A 10,000-nucleotide genomic window follows, 5' to 3' on the forward strand; every position below is an offset into this window, starting at 1 on the left:
CACAATACACGATTTGTATTCGTGTTGCAAAGACTTGTCAATATGGGATTATCTGATCCAAGTCAGTCTCATAGTTAAAACGCTAACTGGCAGATTGAACTGTGTGTCCAGTTTGATGCAAGTCATCTGATATGTTAACTGTCCAGAAGGGGGTGCCACAGGGCTCTGTTCTAGGACCACTGTTCAATACTGTCCAGAAGGGGGTGCCACAGAGCTCTGTTCTTGGACCACTGTTAATACTGTCCAGAAGGGGGTGCCACAGAGCTCTGTTCTCGGACCACTGTTAATACTGTCCAGAAGGGGGTGCCACACGGCTCTGTTCTAGGACCACTGTTAATACTGTCCAGAAGGGGGTGCCACAGGGCTCTGTTCTAGGACCACTGTTAATACTGTCCAGAAGGGGGTGCCACAGGGCTCTGTTCTAGGACCACTGTTAATACTGTCCAGAAGGGGGGTGCCACAGGGCTCTGTTCTAGGACCACTGTTAATACTGTCCAGAAGGGGGTGCCACAGGGCTCTGTTCTAGGACCACTGTTAATACTGTCCAGAAGGGGGTGCCACAGGGCTCTGTTCTAGGACCACTGTTAATACTGTCCAGAAGGGGGTGCCACAGGGCTCTGTTCTAGGACCACTGTTAATACTGTCCAGAAGGGGGTGCCACAGGGCTCTGTTCTAGGACCACTGTTAATACTGTCTGTATTACAGTTTCTCAATCGCTTTGACTCATTTTTTTTTATTTTTAAAAACAGTCTTAACATTCTCTAAACTGTTATTGTCAGAACTGTTTTTAAATGGGACATCACAACTCTATTGCATGTCTGCAAAAGGTACTAACTCACCCAAAACATTTCATTCATGCTTCAAAACCTAGTTATTGTGTCAGTAAATTGGCCCAATGCCACCATTGTGAGCCGTACTGGTTAAAAAATGTTTAGATGTTTTTTTTCAACCATAGCAGTCAACCCTGGAAATGTTTGTTATAATACACATTTCTGTTTTGTTCTACTTTGTTTGTGTTGACACTGACTGCACTATACCAGAATGTTAGTTTTGGCTAGCTGAATGCTATTGTGTATCACACTGACCTGTTTAGATACTGATTTCAACAGTAGGTCAAAGTTCACTGGGAAAAGTCAATACTGGAGACCTTACAGTGAAATGCTTACTTACGAGCCCCTAAACAACAATGCAGTTTAAAAAAATACGGATAAGAATAAGAAATAAAAGTAACAAGTAATTAAAGAGCAGAAATAAAATAACAATAGAGACTATATACAGGGTATTACAGTACAGAGTCAATGTGGAGGCCATATACAGGGTATTACAGTACAGAGTCAATGTGGAGGCCATATACAGGGTATTACAGTACAGAGTCAATGTGGAGGCCATATACAGGGTATTACAGTACAGAGTCAATGTGGAGGCCATATCTTGGGGGTACCGGTACAGAGTCAATGTGGAGGCTATATACAGGGGGTAACGGTACAGAGTCAGTGTGGAGGCTATATACAGGGTTTACGGTACAGAGTTGGCACGGAGTACAGAGTCAATGTGGAGGCCATATACAGGGTATTACAGTACAGAGTCAATGTGGAGGCCATATACAGGGTATTACAGTACAGAGTCAATGTGGAGGCCATATCTTGGGGGTACCGGTACAGAGTCAATGTGGAGGCTATATACAGGGGGTACCGGTACAGAGTCAGTGTGGAGGCTATATACAGGGTATTACGGTACAGAGTCAATGTGGAGGCTGTATACAGGGTATTACGGTACAGAGTCAATGTGGAGGCTATATACAGGGTATTACGGTACAGAGTCAATGTGGAGGCTATATACAGGGTGTTACGGTACAGAGTCAATGTGGAGGCTATATACAGGGGGTACCGGTACAGAGTCAATGTGGAGGCTATATACAGGGGGTACCGGTACAGAGTCAATGTGGAGGCTATATACAGGGGGTACCGGTACAGAGTCAATGTGGAGGCTATATACAGGGTATTACGGTACAGAGTCAGTGTGGAGGCTATATACAGGGGGTACCGGTACAGAGTCAATGTGGAGGCTATATACAGGGTGTTACGGTACAGAGTCAATGTGGAGGCTATATACAGGGGGGGTACCGGTACAGAGTCAATGTGGAGACTATATACAGGGGGTACTGGTACAGAGTCAATGTGGAGGCTATATACAGGGGGTACCGGTACAGAGTCAATGTGGAGGCTATATACAGGGTATTACGGTACAGAGTCAATGTGGAGGCTATATACAGGGGGGTACCAGTACAGAGTCAATGTGGAGGCTATATACAGGGGGTACCGGTACAGAGTCAATGTGGAGGCTATATACAGGGGGGTACCGGTACAGAGTCAATGTGGAGGCTATATACAGGGGGTACCGGTACAGAGTCAATGTAGAGGCTATATACAGGGGGTACCGGTACAGAGTCAATGTGGAGGCTATATACAGGGGGGTACCGGTACAGAGTCAATGTGGAGGCTATATACAGGGGGTACCGGTACAGAGTCAATGTGGAGGCTATATACAGGGGGTACCGGGACATTCAATGTGCGGGGGCAGCGGTTAGTCAAGGTACTATGTACATGTAGGTTGAGTTATTAAAGTGACTATGCATAGATGATAACAACAGAGAGTAGCAGCGGTGTAAAAGAGGAGGGGCAATGCAACTAGTCTGAGTAGCCATTTGATTAGATGTTCAGGAGTCTTATGGCTTGGGGGTAGAAGCTGTTTAGAAGCCTTTTGGACCTAGACTTTGCGCTCCGGTACCGCTTGCCGTGCGGTAGCCGAGAGAACAGTCTATGACTACGGTGGCTGGAGTCTTTGACAAGCTTTAGGGCCTTCCTCTGACACCGCCTGGTATAATGGTCCTGGATGGCAGGAAGCTTGACCCCAGTGATGTACTGGGCCGTTTGTACTACCCTCTGTAGTGCCTTGCGGTCGGAGGCCAAGCAGTTGCCATACCAGGCAGTGATGCAGTCAGTCAGGATGCTCTCGATGGTGCAGCTGTAGAACCTTTTGAGGATCTGAGGACCCATGCCAAATATTTTCAGTCCCCTGAGGGGGAATAGGTTTTGTCGTGCCCTCTTCACGACTGTCTTGGTGTGCTTAGACCATGTTAGTTTGTTGGTAAATGTGGACACCGAGGAACTTGAAGGTCTCAACCTGCTCCACTGCAGCCCTGTCGATGAGAATGGGGGCGTGCTCGGCCCTCTTTTTCCTGAGGTCCACGATCAACTCCTTTGTCTTGCTCACATTGAGGGAGAGGTTGTTGTCCTTGCACCACATGGCCAGGTCTCTGACCTCCTCCCTATAGGCTGTCTTCATCGTTGACGGTGATCAGGCCTACCACCATTGTGTCATCAGCAAATTTAATGATGCTGTTGGAGTCGTGCCTGGCCGTGCAGTCGTGGGTGAACAGGGAGTACAGGAGGGGACTGAGCATGCACCCCTGAGGGGCCCCAGTGTTGAGGGTCAGTGTGGCAGATGTGTTGTTACCTACCCTTACCACCTGGGGGCGGCCCGTCAGGAAGTCCAGGATCCAGTTGCAGAGGGAGGTGTTTAGTCCCCGGGGTCCTTGGCTTAGTGATGAGCTTCGTGGGCACCATGGTGTTGAACGCTGAGCTGTAGTCGATGAACAGCATTCTCACATATGTGTTCCTTTTGTCCAGGTGGGAAAGGGCAGTGTGGAGTGGCAATAGAGATTGCATCATCTGTGGATCTGTTGGGGCGGTATGCGAATTGGAGTGGGTCTATGATTTCTGGGATAATGGTGTTGATGTGAGCCATGACCAGCCTTTCAAAGCACTTCATGGCTACAGACGTGAGTGCTACGGGTCGGTAGTCATTTAGGCAGGTTACCTTAGTGTTCTTTGGCACAGGGACTATGGTGGTCTGCTTGAAACATGTAGGAATTACAGACTGGGTCAGGGAGAGGTTGAAAATGTCAGTGAAGGCACTTGCCAGTTGGTCCAGGCATGCTCTGAGTACACGTCCTGGTAATCCGTCTGGCCCCGTGGCCTTCTGAATGTTGACCTGTTTAAAGGTCTTGCTCAGATCGGCTACGGAGAGCGTGATCACACCGTCGTCCGGAACAGCTGGTGCTCTCATGCATGCTTCAGTGTTGCTTGCCTCGAAAGCGAGCATAAAAGGTATTACATCTCCCTGACCCAGTCTGTAATTCCTACATGTTTCAAGCAGACCACCATAGTCCCTACTGACTGATCTACAAATCACCTTGAATTATAAATAACTCTCATTATTATTTGTAGATCAGTCAGTCAGTCACAATTTACTCATGATACATTTCCGGGTTTTGATCCTTGAACACGCCCATTATGTGGTTAGATGATATGTAATTTACCTACCCTTGGCACTGTAAGATCTGGCATGCTTCAGCAACGCTCCCTATTGGGCTTGTTCGCCATTGCGGCTGACAGTGCAGGCGGTTGACTGATCAACAAATCACCTTTGCATCTTAAAATAACTACTGTCTTAATATTTTGTAGATCAGTCAGTCACAATTCACCCATGGATATATTACATTATATTATATATTACATTATATTATATTATATTATATATTACATTATATTATATTATATTATATTATATATTACATTATATTACGGTTTTGATGTTCTCGAACACGGCCAATATCTTTAATAATTGACTAAACTACAAATGATCTGATAGAACTACATCCCCCAGATTGCTGCGCTGAAGTCTGTGTGACGCACTGACGTAGCCAGTCTTGTTTTTGGTAGGTTGTTTCGATTTCCGGTTATGTTCGTTGTTAGCCAAATATTTTGAATTAGAGCTAAGTGTGATTTTTTTTTTTTTGTTTTGTTTTTGTTTGGGACATTCAATAACATCCGAGATTTGTGAGATTTAATGACCTATAGCGTTGTTAATTATTACATAGCTAGCTTATTAGATTATCTTACTGGTTAAGTAGCTAATTTGAAGTATAAGCGGGTGTTTGTCTCTCGTTAGCAAGCTAGGTTAGCCCAAACAGATACAACTGAACCGAAAGTGTAAACAAACATGTTAAATCACAGCCAACTCCGCCAGTGAACACTCAGGTAAAGTGACAACTTCAACAGCATATAGAAAATGTTTTTTTGTTTGTTGTTGTCTTATTTTATTAACTGACATGATTTTTTTTGTTTCTTTAACATTACTTCTGTTTGCTAACGTTAGCTAGTACAGTACTATATAGTTGACTAACGTTAGTAACTACCTATAACAAGTACAGTAGTTAGTTAGCTAAGCTAACGTTAGCTGTCTCTGTAACGTTACGGCTGCAATCAAAGATACGTCTGTGGGGCTACATGAATGTTAACTAACTTAGTTAGTACTAACCTTAGTTAGTTAAAGTTGATGTAGTTAACTAGTTGGGGTCGCTAACACCTTTTTTGATAAACTTCTAACTCGAGACTGACAACTTTCCCTGTTGAACTTGTTTTGCTAGTTAGCTAGCTAGCTAACGCTTGTTAGCTGGAGTTGTCCAAGTATCAGGCTAACTTACTAGTTAGTAATGTTAGTCATTCAAACACAGTTATCTAACGTTAACTAACTACATTCCTCATTTTTCATACTATCGTCAACTCATTAGCTAGCTACCTAAGTTGGCTACAAAAAAGTTTTTTGTATTGAATTCAAAGTTTTGTCGACCCCCCAAAACAAATGACTAGCTAGCTAAGGACAGGCCAAGTTCAGACCCCCATCCGACCACCCCCTAGCTAGCTAAGGACAGGCCAAGTTCAGACCCCCATCCGACCCCCCCCCCCCCCCCCCAGCTAGCTAAGGACAGGCCAAGTTCAGACCCCCATCCGACCCCCCTAGCTAGCTAAGGACAGGCCAAGTTCAGACCCCCATCCGACCCCCCTAGCTAGCTAAGGACAGGCCAAGTTCAGACCCCCCATCCGACCCCCCTAGCTAGCTAAGGACAGGCCAAGTTCAGACCCCCATCCGACCCCCCTAGCTAGCTAAGGACAGGCCAAGTTCAGACCCCCATCCGACCCCCCTAGCTAGCTAAGGACAGGCCAAGTTCAGACCCCCATCCGCTGAGTTACTGTTTGGCTTGGAGTTGACTGCAGTAGCCGTCGAATTAACCGTTTCTCTAGTCAGTGAGTCCTTTTCTTGACCCCACATACACTTTGCCTGCACCTTGACATCTCTTCCGTGTGTGTTGGGGTATATAATGGGTCTTGTCTATCAGAGCAGTATAAGGTATTAACCCTGTGTGTGTGTGTGTGTGTGTGTGTGTAAGGGGGATGGTGTCGAGTGTCGTCGGTCAGTGTGTGTCTGCGAGCAGCGTGTCACTCGGGGCAGTGTGATTGACTATGGCGGACAGAACCGCCGCCGACGACGACGACGACGTGATCCACCTGGTCAGCTTCAACATCCACCGTAGCCAAGGTAACAGCACAAGCAGGGGTTTCTGAAGCCAAGGCAAGAGCACACACAGGCTACCGTTAACTGTGTGTGTTTGGTGTGTGTGTGTGTGTGTGTGTGTGTGTAGGTCTTCGAGTGCGTAAGAGGAACTTCATCACCATATTGGATGACTCTGACGAGGAGCCGGTCGCTCTGGACCCAAACGGCCCTGTCCTGGTTTCTGACAAACCTGACGACGACGATGATGATGATGTCAGCATACTAGAGGTAACCTTTAACCCCTGACCTCTCACCCTGTCCTGGTGTCTGACCAGCCAGACGACGATGATGATGATGATGACAGCATACTACCATCCTACCGGTCTCTGTCTCGCTGTCTGACAGGTGACCATCCTACCAGTCTCTGTGTTCAGCTGCTGACCGGTTAATAATGGTTAGCATCCCTACCTTGACCTCTAACCCAGACTTGGGACAGGTTTGGAGCTGACTAGGTGACCCATGTCTGGTCTGTAGACTCTCTAACTGTGTGTCTGTCCTAACCAGCCGTTCTTCTCTCTCTCTCTCTCTCTCCTTTGCACTCTCTTTTTCTCTGCAGCCCCTGAATCCGGCACGGCGACGTGTGATTCGTCCAGCAGCACTGTGGGGTGTGGCCTCTGAAGGCGATGGACCAATCATAGAGCTAAAAGAGGTTGAGGGTCATCAGACCGCAACCTTTCCATCGAGGTCACAGTACAGAGACCCCTCCGCCCCATCCACCTCACAGTACAGAGACAGAGACACCTCCGCCCCGTCCACCTCACAGTACAGAGACCCCTCCGCCCCATCCACCTCACAGTACAGAGACAGAGACCCCTCCGCCCCATCCACCTCACAGTACAGAGACACCTCCGCCCCATCCACCTCACAGTACAGAGACACCTCCGCCCCATCCACCTCACAGTACAGAGACAGAGACACCTCCGCCCCATCCACCTCACAGTACAGAGACAGAGACACCTCCGCCCCATCCACCTCACAGTACAGAGACAGAGACACCTCCGCCCCATCCACCTCACAGTACAGAGACAGAGACACCTCCGCCCCATCCACCTCACAGTACAGAGACACCTCCGCCCCATCCACCTCACAGTACAGAGACACCTCCGCCCCGTCCACCTCACAGTACAGAGACACCTCCGCCCCATCCACCTCACAGTACAGAGACACCTCCGCCCCGTCCACCTCACAGTACAGAGACACCTCCGCCCCATCCACCTCACAGTACAGAGACACCTCCGCCCCATCCACCTCACAGTACAGAGACACCTCCGCCCCATCCACCTCACAGTACAGAGACACCTCCGCCCCATCCACCTCACAGTACAGAGACAGAGACACCTCCGCCCCGTCCACCTCACAGGACAGAGACAGAGACACCTCCGCCCCGTCCACCTCACAGGACAGAGACAGAGACACCTCCGCCCCGTCCACCTCACAGTACAGAGACAGAGACACCTCCGCCCCGTCCACCTCACAGTACAGAGACACCGCCGCCCCGTCCACCTCACAGTACAGAGACAGAGACACCTCCGCCCCGTCCACCTCAACCTCAACCCAGACCAGACCCCAACCCGTCACCAGGCCTGTCCTGCAGGAGGTCAAGTTAGTTTTGCTCCCTTACATCCAGCCCCCTGCACCTCCTCAGCCCCATGCCCAGCCCCGATCCCCCTTACAGCAGCTCCACCCTGGACCACTCAACCAGCCTCAGCCCCGGCCGCCCCCGGATCCCCAGGCTCTCCTCCTGACCCGCGCTTTCCAGATGCAACAACCCAGAACCCTTCGTCCCCAACTTGTTCCCCAGGTCGCTCCCCAACGGTGGCCTGGGGGCCCCTGCGGCGTCCCGGTCCCGGCCCCCGCCGTGCTGGTAGCATCGGCCCCCGAGCGTCTGGGCCCCGCGGAGACAGGACATCGCATCACCCTGGGCAACCAGACTCTCGGGGGCCTCAACCCCCAGCCAGGAGCCCCGCTGCTGTCCCTTGGTCCTCAGGTGGTAGTTACTGAACCTCCCCTCGCCGTCCCAGCTCTCGCTGTTCCCCTAAACCCTAACCCCGTAGCCCCTGTCGTCCCCAGGGCAGCGGAGGAGAGGGCAGGTCCCTCAGTTCAACAGGAAATCCAGGGACCAGAGAGACCTCAGCTGCAGCCCCACGTCAGAGTACTGGTCAGAGGAGTGGTGAGCAGTACCAGACACAACACAACCACTTCTCTATTGATAGTTACCCTCACTTCTAATGAATAGTTACATCTAGTATGTCTATAACCTCTCCTCTGTTCTCTCCTCTCCTCTGTTCTCTCCTCTCCTCTGTTCTCTCCTCTCCTCTGTTCTCTCCTCTCCTCTGTTCTCTCCTCTCCTCTGTTCTCTCCTCTCCTCTGTTCTCCTCTGTTCTCCCCACTCCTCTCCTCTGTTCTCCTCTGTTCTCCTCTCCTCTCCTCTGTTCTCTCCTCTCCTCTGTTCTCCTCTGTTCTCTCTCTCTGTTCTCCTCTGTTCTCCTCTGTTCTCTCCTCTGTTCTCCTCTGTTTCTGTTCTCCTCTCCTCTCCCTCTCCTCTCCTCTCCTCTCCTCTCCTCTCCTCTCCCTCTCCTCTCCTCTCCTCTCCTCTCCCTCTCCTCTGTTCTCTCTCCTCTGTTCTCTCTCCTCTGTTCTCCTCTCTCCTCTCCTCTCCCTCTCCTCTCCTCTGTTCTCTCCTCTCCTCTCCTCTGTTCTCTCCTCTCCTCTCCTCTCTAGTTGGATCTGTTTCCTGATGTCCAGGAGAACTATGTAGCAGAACTCATCCAGACCAATGACCTGAAAGACCTCAATGTGTAAGAACTACAACTATCTCCATGACTACCAATGACCTGAAAGAACTACAATTGACCTGAAAGAACTACAACTATCTCCATGACTACCAATGACCTGAAAGACCTCAATGACCTGTTAGAACTACAACTATCTCCATGACTACCACTGACCTGAAAGATCTCAATGTGTTAGAACTACAACTATCTCCATGACTACCAATGACCTGAAAGATCTCAATGATGTTAGAACTACAACTATCTCCATGACTACCGCTGACCTGAACTAATTGTTAGAACTACAACTATCTCCATGACTACCACTGACCTGAAAGAACTACAACTATCTCCATGACTACCGCTGACCATCTCTTACAAGCAGTGAGTTAGCTGACTGTGACGTAGCTTTGGGAAGAGTGTCTGTAGCTCAGTGAGAGCTGTTGAACACCAGGGGGGGTCGATTCCACGGGGGCCAGCACAAAAAAATAAACATGTATAAAATGTATGTATTCACTACTGTAAGTGCTTTGGATAAGAGTGTCTGCTAAATGACTAAAATGAATGAAAAATAAAAAAATCCTGCTATTTACTATTCTCTCTGTGTGTGTGTGTGTGTGTGTGTGTGTGTGTGTGTGTGTGTGTGTGTGTGTGTGTGTGTGTGTGTGTGTGTGTGTGTGTGTGTGTGTGTGTGTGTGTGTGTGTGTGTGTGTGTGTGTGTGTGTGTGTCCAGTATCTGTAACATGTTGCTGGAGAACCCAGCCTTCCCTCGG

The 10,000-nt window shown here is 49.1% G+C and overlaps 1 protein-coding gene across 1 annotated transcript in view; it reads left to right on the plus strand.

Moving 5' to 3' along the window:
* Nucleotides 1-4,774: 4,774 nt before the first annotated feature.
* Nucleotides 4,775-10,000, plus strand: part of rnf216 (ring finger protein 216) — a 50,761-nt gene continuing 45,535 nt past the window's right edge. The window contains exons 1-6 of the mRNA XM_045716092.1: nt 4,775-5,102; nt 6,292-6,441; nt 6,545-6,684; nt 7,013-8,626; nt 9,178-9,254; nt 9,961-10,000. The exon at nt 9,961-10,000 is cut by the window's right edge and continues 66 nt beyond it. Of these exons, the coding sequence (XP_045572048.1) occupies nt 6,366-6,441; nt 6,545-6,684; nt 7,013-8,626; nt 9,178-9,254; nt 9,961-10,000 (1,947 nt within the window). The 5' untranslated portion in view covers nt 4,775-5,102; nt 6,292-6,365. The remainder of the gene's footprint in view (nt 5,103-6,291; nt 6,442-6,544; nt 6,685-7,012; nt 8,627-9,177; nt 9,255-9,960) is intronic.

This window comes from Salmo salar, chromosome ssa03 (genome assembly GCF_905237065.1).
Source record: "Salmo salar chromosome ssa03, Ssal_v3.1, whole genome shotgun sequence".
Taxonomy (NCBI): Eukaryota; Metazoa; Chordata; class Actinopteri; order Salmoniformes; family Salmonidae; genus Salmo; species Salmo salar.